Source organism: Manis pentadactyla, chromosome 8 (genome assembly GCF_030020395.1).
Source record: "Manis pentadactyla isolate mManPen7 chromosome 8, mManPen7.hap1, whole genome shotgun sequence".
In the NCBI taxonomy this organism is placed as follows: domain Eukaryota; kingdom Metazoa; phylum Chordata; class Mammalia; order Pholidota; family Manidae; genus Manis; species Manis pentadactyla.
In genome coordinates, this window is record NC_080026.1 from 117,122,242 (window position 1) to 117,142,641 (window position 20,400).

At 40.8% G+C, this 20,400-nt stretch overlaps 1 protein-coding gene across 4 annotated transcripts in view; it reads left to right on the forward strand.

Moving 5' to 3' along the window:
• The window catches only part of SORCS3 (sortilin related VPS10 domain containing receptor 3), a 575,246-nt gene that overhangs the window by 429,211 nt on the left and 125,635 nt on the right, over positions 1 to 20,400 (forward strand). For all 4 annotated transcript variants that reach the window (XM_036906473.2, XM_036906472.2, XM_057506299.1 and 1 more), the window contains exon 7: positions 9,195 to 9,313. In XM_036906473.2, the coding sequence (XP_036762368.1) occupies positions 9,195 to 9,313 (119 nt within the window). The remainder of the gene's footprint in view (positions 1 to 9,194; positions 9,314 to 20,400) is intronic.

The following is a 20,400-nucleotide window of genomic DNA, read 5'->3' on the forward strand; positions in this document are numbered from 1 at the left end:
ACCTGAAGCACTTACACACACACACACACACACACACACACACACACACACACACACGCACGCACGCATGCACGGAAGGTCCTGAGTGCTGGCCCTTTGTAAAATTGTCCTGTTCTGCGCAAAGTTCCTGCAGGACTGAGAACCACTACACTAGATCTGAACTTCTCAAACTTTAACACGCATACGGACCATCTGGAGAGATGGTTAAAACACACAGTCCATATTTCGGACAGGCTTCAGTGTAAATAATGCTGCTGGTTCACTTCATCAGCACTGCATTGCAATAAGCTGTGGGGGATATAAAAGGACACAGCCATCACAGAACAGCCCACAGGCTGATGGGAGAGGCAGATACAGACACACAGTGTTATTGCAATATAATGTGCTCAGGGCCACAGACACTCTGACTTAATTCTCATGAAGGAAGTGCTATGGACACCAAAAGGAAGGGTTGCCCAGTTATGAGGAGTGACTGGAGGCTGCAGGAAAGAGGCCACGGTTAAGCTTCATCTTGGGAGAGGAGCTGGATTTTCCTAAGGAGATGGCAAAAGGGGGATTGGGACTTTACGCTTGACCTGTGCTGCCCACTATGGCAGCCACTCGTCACCTGTAGTTATTGAACTTTCCAAATCAGGCTGTGCTGTATGTGTAAAATACACACCGGGTTTAAAAGACAAACAGTGAATAAAGGGATGGAAAATAGCTCATTGATCATTTTTATTTTGCTTATATGATGAAATTGTAATATTCTGGATATTTTTTGGTTAAATAAAATATATTAAAATCAATTTCACTTTCCTATTGACTTCTTAATATGGCTACAGGAATATCTAAAAGGTCGTTTGTGGATCAAGTAAGTGTCCCCTGGACAGTGCTTTCTGGACTGGAGCAGTGCAGGGCAAGGCTTTTCAGTGCTGTGCTGTGGCAGTGAGAATTCTGTCTCTAAGCCTGGCTCCCACACCATGGAGCAAACCCAACATAAACTGGTCCTTTTTCTGGTTTTAATGGAGGAGACTTCACTCTGACTCAGTGCCGGCCCTCTTCTTTGGGAGTCAGATTTTCAGAATAAGCTGAAGCCCCTGAATTATCTCTTGCCCTGGCAGGGTTTATGAAGGGCAAAGCCAACCTGCGTGGTTAACAACACTGTGCAACCTGTTTCCACAGTGAGAGTCAGGATCTAAATGGCTTCCTCTCCCATCCTCTTCTGGAACCATCTCTACTCCTCTGTGTTTCCTCTCTGTCTCTCTCTCTGCCTCCCTTCAGAGAAGCTTCTCACTAAACCAAGATAAAGCCTAATACTTTGTAACAGAGCATTCCATAGAGTCATAAGTAATCAAATGGGCTTGACAAGTAAGGCAAAACTATTGGCCTTGCAGCTTAAACTGTCGGTTCTTCAAGAAGCTTGGGCTGTTGACTAGCTCAGTAGTTTTGATGTCACTAAGGGCTCTAGCAGCATTCTAAGAACTCAGTGGTCAAGAGGAGAATGGAGGGAGAGAAAGTCAATGAGACTTCAGACTCCTTGCCTTCTATTCAACTGGAGCAGGTCACTAAAACCCACTTTATATATTGAGAAGATAGGATTGTCATTGATGAAAGGGTACCAGATTATTTTTTAAATTGCAATAGTAAAGATATTTTCAGATTGCCTCACTTTCAAAACTCCAAAATGTGTTAACAACTTCTCTGAGGTCACAAAGATAGCTAGGGACTGGGACTGAACTAGAGCATAAATTCTGGTCTAATCTTCAGCCTGGTTTTCCTTTCATGGTTCAAATAAATAATGGTTCTGATGTCAACATTCCTGGGTTCAAACTCAGCTCTGTCATTTTCTAGAGCTGTGGAACTCAGGCAGATTATTTATTGGTGCCTTAGTTTCCTCACCTTTGAAATGGGGAGAATAATAATTGCAACTCCTCATTGTGCTGTTGCAAGCATTAAATTAGTCACTGCATGTAGTTCTTGCAACACCAGAAGCCACAGAGTGAACATTCAGAAATGTTCCTGTCACCGTGGCCATCAAAATCATCACCCCCATCTAGTTATCGCATTCGGGGGGAGCTTATTGGGCAAGTGGAATGAAGAGAACCCTGAATGCAGTGTCAGGAGCCCTAAGATATTCAAGGTCACTATGATTTCTGATATTTGTAACTCTGGCAGGTTCCCCACTGTGCCAATGAGAAGACGGGAGACACTAGAATTCTCTTTTGGGCAATTAGGAGTTTCACAAAAACCCTAAATCCCTAAGCACAGAAGGAATGAAATGGAAGCTGCTTTTCTTAGTCTGTTGATTTTTAGTACCTACTATGTCTCAGATGCTATATTCGGCATTAACAATAATGTGCAAGTCTTTTTTTGCACCGTGCCGACAAACAGGTGAGCCCCACCTCCAGTCAAGGAGAAGGAGGCTTAGGGAAGCTAAGTAACATTTCAGAGTTTCCTGGAATCTGCTTGTTTTTACTTATTTGCATTTGAGAATTAATGTTGTTATTTAAGATAAATAACTTCTAGGTACATCTCTAAGAGAAGACCTAAAGAGCTGAATTTGCTTTTTGTTCACAATTTTAATTCACCTTTTTTCAGTTTTTGACAATATGTTTGTTACCCAAAGGAATGGAAATTAAGCAAATCATGGGAAGCTTTTTCTCTGAGGCAGCAAGGGCCCTGATGACTCAGATAGTTAGAATATTTAGAAACCTCAAAGGCAAACCATAGTCACAAGTCACAATATAATTCAACATAAAAATATGTGTAGGTTTTTAATATAGTTCAGTTCCATTTAACAATCATTTACTGATAGGCTTTATAAGGCAGCCTGAGGAAAGAAACGAGATGACCAAGACTTTTTTCCTGCTTCTGAGGAAGTGACCCTTTTGGAAAGCTTTGACCGTGTAAGAAATGCTGGACTTGAGGGTGAAACTTTGATATTGATAGACAAGAAGCTTGCCTTGCTGAATGGAGAAAGTTAGAAGCTGCCTTCCTGGGCCCTAGCAATCTCCTGGCAGAAGTGCAACCCTTAAGAAGAAAAGAAGGCTATGGATGTCAGATCATGTCCTTCCTTCTCTCTTTACACATTCCCCAGTTCTCTGACCATTGTCTATCTAGCACAGACCCCAAGACATGTTCACTGTGACTATCCCATCTCCATCACTGGCCTGGGCCTCTTTTGAGAACATCCTCTACTTACTGGAGCCTCAGGGAGTGTCTGACACCTGCAGCTTTTCTATAAACCTTGACCCAGTACAAAAGGAATGAATCAGTCCATCAGAGACAACCCCTTCTCACCATATGAGACTCTTGGTCCAACATCTGCAAGATGAGAAGTCATGGTGGCTGCATAAAAGGGAGATGTTACCACCCTTCCTAAAGGTCCTGCTTGTTAAAATAGAGCCAAATATTTCTAAACCTATGGAGCAGATCCCTCTACTCCCAGTGCAGGGAACAAAGCTGTTGACTTTCAGTTTCTGTTAGTGGAGTGACCACATCAGCTCTTAGAATGCTTTAGAAAGACGTTTGACATTTAGAAATACGTTAATCATGAGGGTGATGAGATTCAGCCATTTGGGAAATCACTGTCTGGTTTTCCCACAGGTATGTACAAATGAGATCTTCATTCAATCCAGTCTTTCTAGTTTTTCATTTGAAATGTTTCAAAGGAAAGGACAGATACAAAGAACAAGTTCAAGAATATGAATTAATCAAAGTCAGTCCATTACCATGGGATTGTATAGTGCCTTCCATGAGCTTTGCCTACTTGAAAGTCCATGTGTGGGTGTCATTGTGTTTTTCAGAAATTCCCTTCTCACATAGCAATTTATCCAGGCTGAACACAAGGGCAGCCTCCTCCTTCAAGTGCTCCTTGATTATCCCAGCTCAGACACACTTTTCTTTTTGTCTGAACACCCACAGCACTTCAAGAAAGTTAAAAGAGTGATGTAAATTCAGAATATGACTTTACTAGTAGGACTTGTGATATCCTGGTCTTTTGATTCTCCACAATTAAGCAGCACATTCCTGTTATTAATTGAAGGTATGAGAGATGCTGAGTGCTAAATCCCCTCCCTCCTTTTCTTCATACTACAAGAGAGCTAACATTTATTGATCTTTTAAAATGTATGTAACAATGTCCTAAGCATGTTTCATATATAGTCTTACTTAATCCTGATGACACTCTTTGGAAGCAAATACTTAGCCAAGGGCAGTCAGCAAGTGGCAAGTCCAGGACTTGAACTCAGCACTTTCTAGCTTTAGAGGCCTTGCTCTCAAACAGCAAAATATGGTCAAGAGATATGAACCTCTTCTGTTGTATCAGGCCTCTGGTGTTGTAAAAAAAAGACAATAAGAAGGCTACTGGTAGCAGAAGCCTTTTTTTGGGATTCAAGTAATATGATAAATATCTTATTTCTGTTTCATCATAGAATGTCTATGACTGTATCCAGTCTCATTTGGAGGTAATGTCCAAGCTCAAATTTGAGATCTTTTGCACATGTGAGGCTCACCTTTGACATCCAGAGCCCCTTGCAACCCGGCGGCCAGGCCTGCCTGATAATTTGCTCTCCCCACTTTCCCCACCTGGGGTCTCACTAGCAGTGATTGAGTAGCTCTTATTATTATGTCTTTGTGTTTTGAAAAATAAAAGCGTTGAGACTTCTAATGCATAAGTCCAGCTACAAATCACGAGGCTCCTGTATTTTAAGTGAATCTAGAAGTCAGTGTTGATGCTGCTACTCTGTTGAGTCGGACCTTTCATTTCATGCTGGGCAGTGGCAAGCAGGCAGCCAAGAAGTAGGATGAGTTTGGCACAATAGCTCACCTGCCATGGGCCAAGGTTGAGGTAGGTTTTGATTTTGTTTGAGGTGGCCTTGAATACACTTGATTCTTTTCTCAAAGTGTCTGAATGCCACAGAGAACAGTAAACAGGCAGGGCAGCGAGCCCGTGTGGGGGACAAGCGGTCGTCCTGTGGCGTGCACCTTTGATTACCACCGGTATAAGGAGCTTTCTGAGACACTGGCTGGCAAGAAGGAAACGGGTTGTCATGTCAACACTGGTTTCTTTACATTGTTTACTGCAGCCTTTCACTGGGTTTTAGTGCTTTATTCTAGGAGCAAATCACGAAGGCTGTGTGGTGGGCAGGCCATGTGCTCCAAGGCCCAGCGTGGGCTCCTTGCCTCCCCAGGTCCGCTTAGCCAGGAGATGACAGCCGGGCCACTCTTGGCTTTCTCTGTGGACAGACAGGGGAGGGACACGCAGGCTGCGCTTGCAGAATGGTGAGCAAGCTCTTCTTGCCAATGGACTGGGGAGTGGGGGAAATGAGGTCTGTCTGCTTGGAAAGGTAGGTAAGGACCGAATTACAGAGTAGAGATGGGAAATGAGAGGCTTCGGGTTTGTTTGGACTTAAGCATGTTTTGTTCGGCCTTACAGTATTTGGCCTGCACCTATTTCAAACTTAAATTAGCTGTCAATGTTTTAAAAGTCAGGAAATTTCACATTAAACAATTAGGGGCAGTTAGCTTTGTGTAGAAACTTAGAGCCTTTCCTGTACGTCAGTGATGAGCTGATGCTGAGGAGCAGACCCTCCTTCAGAAGGCATGTGTTGGCCGTTTGACTGGATCCACACTGTACCTCAGTGGTCTGCCACTGAGGCCACATGCCAGCACCATGTATCATATCACCCAGATCGTTCTGCCTGGGCCCAGCAGGCACTTGATTTTATTAGACCAGTTGTAAAGACCTTTTATTCCATTGAAAGATGTTAGGGCTTTGTCCCAGGACATTCAGAACTGTTGGGGGTTTTGAAGCCCGGAGAGTTTAGCTATAGGTTTGGGTTTTAGAGATGGCTCTGTTGCCCTGACTCAGGTCCATCAATTTCCAATCCGTCATGCACATGAATGCCAGTTGTGAAATGGATGCATTGTTTACCAAAATGTGTTTCTTTGTTCAATTAGCTTCATGTTCATAAATAAATGTGTCTGATAGCTAACTATGAATAATATGAGTAAGCCCCTTCCTAGACAGCAGGTCCTTTTGAATAGAAAATCTCCATCTCATTCGCTGTATCCTTAATTGTATGTGTACCTAACTGTATGTATGCCCAATTGTATGGTGCACAAGAAATACTTAAGTCAGTCAATTACTTAGTTAAAAATAAACAGCTAGGACCCCAACAAAGATCCACGCACTGCTACAGCTGTAGATGCACTCATCCCACCGGTTCCTGGACTTGCCATGGGAATGAGGAAGGAGATATCTAAGCTGGCCTGTGCATACAGTAAAACAACAAATTTGACTGGATCTATACTGTTGGAACTCAACCAAGAATTAGGAAAAGTGCAAATTGTAGCGCTCCAAAATCTTACAACTACAGACTATTTACTGTTAAAAGAACATATGGCATGTGAACATTCCCCAGGAATGGGTTGTTTTAATTTGTCTGATTTCTCTCAGACTGTTCAAATTCAGTTGGACAATATCCACCATATCATAGATAAGTTTTCACAAATGCCTAAGGTGCCTAACTGGTTTTCTTGGTTTCACTGGAGATGGCTGGTAATTACAGGTATGCTTTGGTTATGTAACTATACTCCTATTATGTTAATGTGTGTGCGCAATTTAAGTAGTAGTTTAGAACCTATACATGCTGAAGTTACTCTACAAGAAGATATGTCAAAGAAATAATCAATCTTCCCAAGTTTTCTTCCGCCTGCTACTTCTATAGCTTTTCTTCTTCCTTCCTAATTACAACCCTTAAATAGAATTCGTGCCTCATATCAAATTTACCGAGTATCATAATTCTTCCAAGTGGTAAAGATACCTCAAGACAAATGCTGGGCATAGAAGCCACAGGGCATAAATATGCAAAGAAGTAAAAAGCTAACCTTTTCAAACAATAAGGCTTCTCTCTCACTTACCAACTTTACATTTCCCTGTATGGCCCCGGAAGATGACTGGTTAGCCAGAGACGGGTAAGATTCCTCAAGGGAGGAACAACCTAAGACAGGCACAGTCACAGGGGGGCCATCAGGTGAGAAATTGGGGATCAACAGAGGTGAGGCTTAGAACTTCACCCCCCCTGTTCTGAGAGAAATCTTTTGCATCCGTGGATGTTTCATTGCCCTTGTCTAGCTTGGATTAACACATAGTCTACAGCTCACACCTGATCATCTACATTTGCTCTCTTACAACACTAAACTATGTTTTCTACCTTTATCTTGTATCTACCTACCACTTCAGCATTTTATTAAAAATAATAATAATAAAGAGAGAAATGTGGTATCCACATATAAATCAAGTATAAAAATCAAACGAATATTCATATTTGAACTGACTGTTTATAGTTCATAATGCATGAGCAAGACTGAAAGTTTCTGTGTTGACTGCCCTTGTACTGTTCACCATGTAACTTATTCACTATGTAAGAATTTGTTCTCCATGTAAGAACTTGTTCGTTATGCTTCAGAAGATTGGAGACTGACGAAAATTAGGCTTGGGGTGGATTAATGATTGTGCATTGAGCATTGACTCCCCTATACAGAATTTTATTGTTGTTAACAACCATTTGATCAATAAATATGGGAGATGCCCTCTCAAAAAAAAAAAAAAAGTACACACTTCCAGTTGTAAAATAAATAAGTAACCGGGATGTAATATATAGCATAAGGAATATAGTCAAAATATTGTAACAACTTTGTATGGTGATAGCTGGTAGCTAGAATTATCATGTATATAAATGTTGAATTGCTGTGTTGTACACCTGAAACTAATGTAATATTGTGTGTCAACCACCCTTCAATAAAAAGTAATTATCTACAAAAACAAATAATAAATAAACAGCTAGGAATAATTTAACATACCCAGTTTTAAGCTCAACATGCATTTTTGCTTAGTTAAATCTTTTGCCTTTATTTATCCTTGCTTCCTACCATCCCCCATCCCCAATGTAGCCTCCTGACACCTGTACACACCTATGCACACAGCCAAGGAACAATTGCATTAGATACATATAATAATGCGTGTCTGTTTAGATGATAGCAAAGGCCTCTCTGTTTTTAATCCTAAAGTGATCTCTACTTTTCATTTTGACCGTTTATTAGTTTTAAACACCATAGACTGAATCATCATCATTTTTAAAGCAAATGTATGCACTTGTTTCTTTATGGAGACTCACCTATAGGTTTTCCGTAAAGAACAAATCATTGAATGGATTGTCCTCCTTGTACTCTTGATGAGAATGCCTTTTAGAATTATAATTAGGGGCAGTTAGCTTTATTCAGAAACTTAGAGTTATAATTAGGGGCAGTTAGCTTTATTTAAAAACTTAGAGCTTATTTAGAAACTAAATGCCATTCAGCTATAGCTGCTGCTATAATTTTGGGGGGCTGCTTGAGGGGCTGTTCAACTGCTGAGATATTGAGATTTTACAGGTAATTATGCAAGTTTTATAAATTTGATATAGGTAAAAGTGATTGCATTCTTACTGTAAAAATAATAAAGATGTATATAAAAAGCAAAGGTCCTGCTTCAACTCTATCTCTTAAGTCTATTCTTTCCTCGGAAGTAATCACAGCTAATTTCTATATGTATCCTTTAAAACTTTCTTCCATGCAGAATGGCACAGTCCTATGTATTTATAAAGACAAGATTTTTTGGGGGGCACAAAGCAGAACCGTGGGTCTTGGAGAAGTTAACATGTTGACACACATGTATCGACCTAGTTCTTGTCAATGCAGCATCGCTCTCTGTGATATGTGCACCTTATTTAAATGTTCCTCAATTCATGTCCACTTGGCTGTTTCCAGTTTTTTACTGCTACTAAGAATGCCACAGTGAACACCTTTGCCCTTGCCTCATTGTGAAAATAAATGAATCTGTCTCAAGAAAACACCCCTTGAATTAGAATTGCTCATGTAAAGATACGCATGTTTAAAATGCTGATAGATATTTCAAATTTGTTATTCTCAAAGCTTTACCAATTTACTCTTTTGATGGCAGGATATAAGATAAACTGTTTCCCCACTCTCTTGACTGAACTAGATAGTACCATTTTTTAAAATTATTACAAATTTTGGGGACAAGAATGAAATCTCATTGTTTTAAACTGCATCATTGATTCCCCATGAGGTGGAGCTTGGTGGGCTCTTGAGAGCTTTGCTCACCGTTTTCCCTGGTGTCTAAACGTCGCTCTGCCCTCCCATTTCAGATGCTCACTACCTCACCTGCAGGATCCAGGAATGTGCTGAGACGACTCGGAGTGGGCCTTTTGCCCGTTCCATTGACATCAGTTCCCTGGTTGTCCAGGATGAATACATCTTCATTCAGGTGAGTCCAGAAGTGCTGGTAATGGTAGAGGAGGGATGCTTAGGTGAAGTCAGCTGGTTACTAGGAAGATGAGGATGGCTGTCCTGAAGTTGTGGAGATGTGGAGCTGCGGTGTGCTATCCCTCCTTTGTTTTGGGCACAGTCCCCTGGGGAGATCCCAGACTTCAGGTGAGAGATGAAGGTGTTGTGTGCATCAGTATCATCTATAGGGGCCTTTAGTGGCCCACTGAATCCCTCAGTTGGGTTGCTGGTTTATTATACCAAAGGGGTCTTGAAATGACTCGGACATAGCTGGGGTTTGAGGTTACTTAGAGCCAGATATGTAATGGGATCTGATTTTAAGTAATTTATCTGTGCCATATTCCATCTCTGTCCAAAGTGGCTTTTCTAACTTGGAAATGAGAATCTCTAAGCATCTCTAGTATCTCCTTTCTGGAAAAATCTAGAACTCATTAAATCTTCCCCTCTCTTTGTAGTGCTGATTCTCTGCTCCAGTGTTCAAGTTGAACATCCTGGCTCTAAGAACTCTAACTCTTAGAACAAAAATAGGTGGGACTCACAGTTTTAGGCAAGCAAGGGAGGCCTTGTTTTAGGTTTTGAGTTTCACTGGAAGGAGATGCCAAAAAGAGCAAAAGTGAAGAAAAAAACAAAAGGTGATGCTCTACTGAGTGACTCTGTGTGTGTGTGTGAAGTTGAACAAGGCACTTGATGACAGCCCCAAGCCCCCCACTCTGCCTTCCCAGCCTTCTGCTGCCAGTCCTCCTGCAGACCATTTCCTACAGGAACCTTGGTCATTGGAATCTCCCTGCATCTGCTCAGACTGAAGCACCCAAATAACTTTTTCTGCTTCAGTCCCGGTCTGCTAGTCCAGATCAGGCCCACTCCTCTGTGAGCCCTCCTGGGAACTTCCAAGCTGGGTACGATCTCTTGCTCTGAACCTGTGCCGTGGATTTTGTACCATCCCTCTGGCACATAGGCTACTAGGAATCATTACTGAAATCTTAGCACATTTGTCTCCTTTCCAAGTGGCATTTTACAACCTCTGGATAAGGACAGTACTCTATACACACATTTTACCCCATCCATGGCCCTAACGAGACAAGGGCATTCAATGATTGCTTGTTGAATTGATAGATTATGGATGTAGCAGTTACTTCTTTTGACAAATTATTTGCGTGGATTTTTGAGGTCTAGTAAAATTAAGGAAAAGTAGCCAGCCACTTAAAAAACATCCTGAAGGAGGGAGGGAAAGGGGTCTTGATGGGTTAGAAAAAAACTGTTTCTCAGCTTGATTAAAGCCAGAATCTCGGGAATTTTTTCCTAAATCTTGGCAGGTCATTGGCTCTATTATTTCCTCATTCACAGTATTTACTGAGCACATACAATGTGAAAGGGCAGCATTAGGCACTATTCCTGGTGTTGCCCAGCTTTCTGCCTCGGCCTGCTTCTCTTGGCACCCAGTGCTCACGGCCTAGGGGACCCCATGGTTTGGAATATCATCTCCATGTTCTCATGACTCTCAAGTCAATGAGCTGTGCCCTCTGCCAGGTGCGGCAGACCTATTTACATCTACTAGCCATCCCAACAGCAACTCTTGTAAAATAAAACCCACAGGGAAAATAAAATCAACATGTTCCCCTTAAGCCTGACACATTGGTGGCACTGCCCATTGTCTGTGTCACTGAGTGAAATGAGTCCAGGCCTCTGCTAATACCTCCCTTAGTTATTTCTCAAATGTTTCATTTCATTCATTCTCATTGTTACAGTCCCAGTTTGAGGCTTTGTTATCTCTTTCTCTCTGCTTAATTTTTCCAAGGCAGAAGCACAGGGATGATTTATGAATTTTCCAATCTGATTGTCCTTACTGAATGCTGGTACTGCATATAATGATGAACATGACTGAACTGTTTCTAGGAAACAAGATTAAGAATTTTTAGTCTTCATATTTTTTAAAAACTCATTTTTCCCTATATTGCACAGTTTTCTATAACTTTGTAGGCAAATATCCAGGGTATTTTTTTCTGACCATTTTGAAACATTTCTTTCTTTTTATAGTACTAGAAACCAACAGAAGTTCTTCTCTTCGATCTGCATCAGTTTTTATTTTGTTTGAAAGTGATATGCATTCTCATTATTCAACAGAGTTTTGTTGATGGCTTACTGCATTTCAGGCCCTCTGTTGTAGGTGATAAGATTATGACAGTGAACATAATAAAAGTCCCTGCTTTAAGTATTTAGCTATCTACAAAATGTATCAGATGATGACAATGCTATGGATAAAAATAAATGAGGGGCTTATAAATATGGGGTGTCTGTAGGTACTGCTGTTTCCTTTAGGATGACTTGGGAAGGCTTTATTGAGTGGGGTTCCAGGGAGAAGGTGGCAGAAGTCAGCAGTTAGAGGGGTGGGACCAGAACCAGGAGCATTTGGCTCTGAGCCCCCTGGAGCCCCACATGGCTATATGGGGTGGGCAGGTAGAGATGTTGTAGAGCATTTACATTCTGCTCTGAATGTCATTCCCGTATTTATTTTTATTTTTGCTTTATAGGTAAATGTATTCAGTGGTCATCAGTAGTCTTTTTACTATAGTTTCTCCATTTATTTCTTGGTTGTCTGAGGTTTGTCCTTCAGTGATATCTTCAAGAAGGGCAATAAGTTGAAAATTAGTTTTTCCCATTATGCTTTAATGTGACTCTTTTAGGGTATAAAATGTACATATCGCTTGTTTTCCATGAGAACTTTGCTCCATTGACTTAGGAGGAAAGGCTAGTTACGCCAGTTACTGATATTTTCTCCTTTTGGATGTCTTGATTTTTTTTTTTTTTGCCCTTGATGCCTAAGTCCTTTTTAATATATATATATATATATTTATTTATTTATTTATTTATTTATTTCATACTGTATATGTTTTATATATAAAGTAAAACTGTTTACTTTATTGAAGTTTGTTTTATAGTTGGTCAAACTGTGTCAGTTCTTTCCCCTGGAATATAAGTCTCATGCAACTGGTTTAATTTCTCCTTCCTTTTTAATTTCTCAAAAGCTTCTGTGATTTATACTTTGAATATATATTTTATTTGTTTTGGCTCTCTTCCTCCAGGACTCTTAGGATGTGTACAATAGACAGGAAAGACAAAGTAGAGAAAACCATTTTTTCCTTCTAATATGTCTTAACCCTCAGAATAAAATGAGACTAAAAAAAAAATCTTACCCACATTGTCCTCAAATGAGTATTCAGCAGTGTTGAGGCTCCTTTTTGTGTCTTTTGCTGCTATTGATTTCTTTCTTGAGCTTTTCCAGGTTATATTTGATCACATTTTATTATCTCAACATATCTACCCTTAGCTCTTGTATTTCTGCTTGGAACTCTTCTCTTATAGAGGTGATTTCTTGATCATATGGACTATTTGTAATCATAGTAGTATGCCACAATTTTCCTTTGCTTTATGGAAGCAGATTTTGTTCTGTGTCCAGTATTTGTTTTCCTGTCCATTTCCCTCTCCTATGTTGCTGTGTTATTTTATAATTCTTTTATCTTTATGTTTTTAATAGTTACTTATTTTTTAATGATATAAGCTCTTCCTGATTGAACTGTTAGAGGAGGCTCATCTTGGTGATGGATCAGAGCTTGGTTTCAGCTTAATAAGAATCATCCTTGGTTCTCTGTGAGATTCCCTATAACTCAAGATTGTTTGTCTATGAGTGAGTTCTTCTTATAAGGTAAAACTACCTGGTGCTTCTTTATCCAGCCATGCCTATCCAGCTTCCCTTGTCACCGTTCAGTTATAGGAATACTCCCACTGTCAATTCTTGGGCCACATTTTCTTGGTTCCAAATGATAGTCTGTAAATTTTGCTCCTTGGGAAATGTCATCTTTAGAGAAGTCTATATTTCAAGCTTGATCTAAGATTTATAGCTGTAGGCATTTTTGCCTGGGCCTGTCTGTACCCTGGTTGTCCTTTATTTCATTTAACTTCCTGTCCTCGTATATTATGTTTCAGGGTTGTGTTTTCATTAAGTATAGAGTTTGTATTTTTCTTCCCTGTTTTCCCTGCTGCTTCAGGGTGATTTATGAGAGGGAAAGGGGGGAGGCACCATTTTTACTTGGCTATTTAAACCCATTTTATAAGCCTTTATCAAGTATTTTCTGAAATGTTGCAATAGCTTGCTAACTGATTTCCTTGCTCCCAGATCAGCACCTTTCCCCAGTCTATTCACAACACTACTTATAAAATAATTTATTTAAAATAAAAATCAATGTTCCTGCCTTTGGTGGCTTCTCATCACCTATAGGTTAAAATCCAATTTCCTTAACATTGCCTACAAGCTCCTCTACAATCTGGATCCTGTCCACTCCATCAAACTCATGTGAATTCCTTACTCACTGCTGCTCCCCATATACCTTCCTTGTTATTATTTTACCTTTCAATAAAAATAAACCTTTTAAGTCTCCATGTACACACCATGTCATTTCTTGCCTAATAAGCCTTTCATGTACATATTTTCTTTTCCTGCTTGAAATGTCTGTTTACCAGATATCACCCTTTTAGTTCAACTTAAGTAATGTCTCCTGTAGGAAATCTTCCCTGACATCCTCATTCATGATTGGAACAAGATCCTTTGCTGACTTATGCATGTATATTATGTCTCCCCAGCCAGGTCTGTAAACTTTAAGAGGAACAGGACTATGTCTTACTCATCACTGTTTCTCCTACACTTAGCATAATGACTAGTACTCAATAAATGTTTGTTGAACTGAACTGAACTGAGAAGATAAGACACCATCCTGATTCTCAGAGAGTGTAGTTAGTTATCTTTTTAAAGCATGGGACTCTTGTTTCTCCTGCTAACAATATAAGGCAAAACTTAGGGTAATTGGAAATTTTTCACTACATAAGAAATGACCATATGTAGAATATATCTGCAGTTCTGTAAAACTGCTGTCCAGGAATTAGCTATTATGTGATTCAGTGTCCTTTTTATATTCATTCATTTAAATGTATTAAAATACATTCAGCTCAGTGGGGAACACAGACAACTAAACAATTATAATGTGGTGTGATGAGAGCTGTATTAGTGGAAAGCACATGTTGCTCTTGGAGCAGGATGAAGAGGTCTGCACCCTGCCTTGGGAGGAGGATCAGCGCAAGCTTCCTGGCCTGGCAGGGGGACTGTGAGTCCCAGGGAGCTAGGTGCAGGAAAGAGGGCATTCCAGGCCAAGGGACAGCATGGGTGAAGTTAAGGGAGTGACAATACATAGTGCACAGGGACCTTTCTATCTAAGGGCACTTGTAGTTGTGGGAAGGAATGAAGTGGCAGGAAAATAAATTAGGAAATTGTCCTGGAAAGGCGAACCCTTTCTATTTAATTAAGTCTAGGTAATTTTGCGTTTCTCTCTTCGTAGTTGCTAAAAAGCTCAGAACTAACTTTTGTGTCAATCTTTGCAGCTTCTCTGCATTGCATTGAGCTATGGTGTTGTTCTTCCTTTCTCCTGTTCCACTGGTCATTTTTAATTACTTGGCTGCTTTCTATTTTTATTGTTTGTTTGTTTATTGCTTCTTTTTGATTATTGAAAGCCATGTCAAATACATTTCTGCAATCAGTGTAGGATTTAAGTCTTTTTTGAGAGTATGAGTTGTTTTGAAAATTGAAATGGGGATCAGGAAAGGCTTTATGGAGAAGGTAAGATTTGCACTGCAGTGATTAATATGTACCTTTGAGGCAAGGAAAAGGCAAGAATTTCTTATCCTGCTGATTGAAAGAAAGCTGCCTCAGAAGGCTTTTTTTAGAGCAAAAAACACTCAGACCAGAGTAGCTTCTTCTCCAGGGTTTAAGCCCCCAGATCTGTATCTGAGCACAGATCTGTATCAGGTCACCAGCATAGATGGCACCCTACCTGCCCTGCCAGAAGTCCACTCAAAAACGACTTGGGAGAAGCTGCAGGGGAGCAGGCTGAGGGCCAGCCCAGCCTTCATGGGTGACATCTCCAGGGAGTGTGGCAGAGGCAGAGCTGGACACCACGAGTCACACACACATTCTACTGAAAGATGCTCGCTGGCCCTCCATAGTTTGGCTTTTAAAAGAGGAGCCTTGTACAGGCAGAATATTTTCTTCTATTCTTACAATTTGAGCAGCTGAATAACAGCAGGATGGGCATAGGGGGCTCTGGTGGGTTTGGTTTTTCAGAATTTTAAGGGATTTATCCACTTACATTTTCTAACTGTTGGAAGTATTGCTATCTTATTTTTTAGTGCCACTAGAGACATACAACTCCAAGTGGAAAAAAAAAAAACCCTCACAGGAAAGGAAAACAGTCTATTCCCTCACTCTTTCCTACCCTTGATGTGCCAGATGGATTTCTGGGCATTTCTTACATTGAGTCTTAGGGAACTTATTTCAGAAGCTACCAAAATATAAATAAAATAAATAAGAAGAAATGGAGGTGCCTGGCCCTCAAAACCCCTCCTTCATTAGAGCAAGTCTGCTTTTGCTTGCTCTGTAACATCAGGTACTTAACACTTTTTCATTTGGCAAAAGGAATCAGCTGCTGAAAAATGTTTGAAAACCACTGACTTCGGTAGCACTGCTGGCTCCATTGGTCAAAGGTCAGGCTTTTTTGTGCATGGAAAATTAAACCACTAGGAATTCAGGTCACAGTCAGGCTCATATCTTTTATCTGCATATTAATAAATGTGATGTATGTATTTGAGGCATGATTTATCCATAAGTGAATCATTACATACAAATGTATATGCATTTAAGAGTACAGTTTAAATAACCAAAACCTAATAACCTCTTCATAGTGAACTTCCCATGACATTAATTTTGCATAAAAACATTTGTCCTCAAAAAATATTTGTGCCCTGAAGGCAAGCTCCCCAGGCCCAGTCGTAATTTCCTTTTCTAGACCTAATGTTATTTTCTTGTGTGTGGTGGAAGTGTGCATCTCCTACTCACATGACACATACAATTTAGGGAGACCCCAAAGGTTCTCTGTTTTCTATTTTTCCATTGACAAAGAGGTAAAGGTAACCATCTTGATGGCTTCACTTGAGGGGTCGTAGTGCTTGATCTGCTTTGGGGAAGCTGAGCCAAAGATGTACAGAAAGCTGTGAAATTTGTTAATCTGTCAATGCCTTTTCTGTTCAGTGGTGCTTAGGGCCTGGGGTTTCATACTGAAATCAAAAGAAGCTAATCTTTCCCAGAAGAGCCCTTGTTTTAATGGGAAAGTGTCTGCCTGAAAAGCCTCGGTTCCACATGGATAAAAGAGAAATCGGCTTTCCTCTTTAGGGGCAGGAGGAGAAAGATAAATTGGTTTCTGTGTTCTGAGCCAAGATGGTTGGAAATCTTGTCTTTTCTCCTTTTAGAGTGGCATTTCTAGTGATCCTGAGAACAGGTAGTTGAGCAGTGATAGCAATAAAATCCTCTCAGTGATAGGATTCATTCCCTGGCTGGTACTCAGATCCTGATATTAGGGAGTGTGATGAAGGAAAAAGTGTTATGTGTTTCATTACATGAAGGCTTACCCCATCCTCTCTTCGTGGCCCATGAAGTGGCCTTCAGTGTGAAAAGGATTCATGCATTCATTGAATAAAGTCTTACTGTGCGTGCAATTATGTTAAAAATAAACAGGTACGGTACTGAATATCTTCAAATATCTAAAACACAGGAGAGAAAACAGATCCACAAATAAGGTACAAATAAAGTACTCTAGAGGTATGGAGAAAGCAGAAAATTGGAAGGAGGAAAGGCCATCCCGACTCTGCCAAATTCCTCTCCACAGGCACAGCTGGACCAGCAACAGTGTGTAGACCCATCTATGCTTGATGCTCCAAGTAATGCCGTGTAGACATGATCAAAAGAGAAGCCCTTCTGTAGAGGAATTCCAAGGCTGGAACGACGGCATGCCTGAGAGTGGTTCAAGGATAAGCCAGTACTACAGTGAAGCCAGTCGGTAGTCTGGTACAAGATGCTGTTAGTTTTTCAAAGTTTGGGGTATAAATATAGAAAAATGGTACTGGTGTGAAGTGTTGGGAGATGTTCTAAAGTATTAGCAATTAATAAACACTAGTAGCCAATGAACAGGCATTTGTTGAGCCCCTAGAAGAATGCCAGGGGCAATGGAGCATGGTGGAGGTCCCTGTTACAAAAGACATCCTTGTTCTAAGGCAGTTTGTGATCCTCATGTGGGAAAGGAACCCTGGACTTAAAGACCTGGGTTGTAGTCAGGCATCGGCCACCTCGCAGCCAGGGAGTACCGGGCAAGTCACTTAGCCTCACTGAGCACTGATTTCCTCATCTGCGTAGAACGGAATCATGCCACTTGTCCTGCCTGAATTGGAAGGTTGTTATGAGGATCAAAGGGGGTCATAATGACTTTGAAATACTTTGGAAACTACAGAACCTATAAAATGCAAGAATCAAGAGACTAATCCACATGCAAAAATCAGCCTCACTGTTTCATGAGAATTCTCTCTTTTCAGCGTTTTTATAAGCCTATCATATAAAAGATTACTAAATCTTGTCCCTAAATTCTTTTTTCAATTAGTCATGGATTCAACTCATGTACTGACATATGTGCATGATAAAAATCTTCCCACATGCTTTCCACAGTGCTAGTTATCAACAAAGCCAACTTCCAATTATTTATATATATATACGTAACTGTAGATATTCTGGGGCTTCATTATCTTTTAAGACTCTTGACTGTCTGTTTGTACCATCTTGGTTCCCATCTCCTCTGGGTTTTGGTAATATGTTTGAAATATGCCTTATGCACTAACATGGGCTGTAGAAAAGCCTCTGACATGGCTGCTGTATCCCTAATAAATTGTTATCTTTCAGAAAGAAAAAAGCCCTAAGGCAGAAATTAATAATAGAGTGTAATTATTCAGAGAAAACCTATTTGGCAATATTTTAAATGATGTTAATTTGGCCTTAATGGGAGAGATTCTGAATGTTAAATAAATAGCAATTTCATCATTAGGGACACATTTACAATACAGGAGTTTAAAGAAAAATGAAAGAGTTGCAGAGACAATCTTCAAAGGAAATCCAATAAAGACATCTTCAGGTGAATATTCCTGAAGCACTTTCGGAATCTTCAGAGAAGTGTTGTCAAAAGCCAGCACTAATGGAAGTTCTTTAAATAGCATGTAGCTGGAATGTGGCTCTTCTACGTGTAATGATTTTAGTGGCTTGATGTCAAAGTTGCCATTAGTTTTTGAATTACTTCCATGAATAAACACAAATTAATGATCCAATTGTGAAGTAATGATGTTCAGTTGACCTTTGTGTTGAACATGTGATATCCTATCTCACATCCTTCTAGATCATGTTTGCTCAGTAACTGGCCATGCACAGAGGTGGCCTGATAACATCTTGCCTCAGCTGCACATGAACTTCTTCCTTTTTATTCTGGGCTGATTTCTACCCAAGTGGGATGCTAATGAGAAGATCCCTTAGCTCTTCTGGTGCAGATGCAGACTTGAAGTGCAAAGAGTCAAGACCCTCTGGAACCATGAGACCAACAGGAGTCAGGAGCCAGTGTATAGGCTCCTTCCTGTGCTGTGAGGGCAATTTGGAGCTTCATTCTCTGAACCTTCATAGAGTCCCCAGGGGGACTGAGCCCCAGTTGCTCCTAGTAATCATCTGCTCAGTAGTGCTGATGCCCTGGGATGCCTCTTTTCCCTCCTCATTTCCTACCTCCCTAGTTCTCCCACTCCTGTTCCTTGGGATCATGTCTCAAAAACAAAGTAACAGTAAAAACACCTCCAGCCCCTCCCCGCAAAAAAGAGAGACTACCCACAAAAAGCCCTTGTCTCAGGCTATACTTTTGGGGGCAACCAATTCAAGACCACCTTGAAAGACTATCAAAGTCCTTACTATGTGCCCAGTACTGTAGATAAACTGAACTTTCTAAGAAAAGTGGAAAGAATCATCTTTGTCCCCATATAAAATTTCTCAGTCCAAATACCCCGTCCCATCCCTTGTAACTTCTCAAGGACCTGGCTTTATCAAGTACCCTTCTTTCCCCTGTATCTTTAGCTTATCCCCATTTCTATCAGTGTTTAAATATCTCCCATCCTTAATTTAAGACCTAACGAAACCATGAAACTTCCTTTGAAACCCATACTCCACTTTAAAACTTCTCTTCTTTCATTTCCAACCAAATTTCTTGAGAGCTGTCTGTATTCATTATCCCAATTTCCTTCTCTCTTGAACCCACTTGCGACCGACTTCTGCCTCTGTTACTCCACTGGAATTACTTTTGTCAAGTTCCTCAAAGATGTCTTTGAGTTATATCCAGACAATGCGTCTCAGTAACTGACTTCGTTGAGCTGTCTGCAGCCCTGGGGTCTCCGGCTGGCTCCTCTTTGCTTGAAGTGCTTGCTGGCCATTGCTTCTCTGATCATGTGCATTCCAGCTTCTCCTCCCGCCTCCCCAGTATCTTCCCCTCTCAGGCACCTCTTCCTCTGCTCGCCCTTTAAATGTGGGTTTTTCTCAGAGCCCTTCCTTGGCTCCTTTCCTCTCTTCACGTCTTCCCCTCTGTCTGAGCAATCCATCCCATCTATTCCTACAGCACAGCACCAATTACCATCCAGATGCTGATGATTCTCCAGTGTCTCCTGCTCAGACAGAGAGGCTCCAGGGAGGGGCTCTTTATTTATAGGATGCCCATCAATCCTTTAGGCTTGGCCGTGTCTTCGCTCCATTCAGAGCTTCGCTGTGCGTGTTCCTAAGGAATGCTGATGGCTTGTTCCTTCCCAAAGGTGTGCTGAGGCTCCATGGAAGTTACAATACTTGTTCTTTACTAAGCTGAGATAGCAAGGAATGTTTTCCCTGCGTCTCCGAGAATTGTTCTGTAATTTGTTCCATGTTATAGCATAAGTGTTTGCCTTTCTAGTAGTACATGGATGAGATGTGTTTGACTCAGGGGTGTCAGCTTGTTGTCATTTTGTGTATCACCTCTGAGTAATTGGTAATAGCTGCATAGAAGGCTCTGCTATTCGGGCTCAGTAGGAAAGGCTGTTACTGTTTTTCAGTAGTGTCTCTAAGGGCATGAGAAGGAAGTGGCATATATGCTG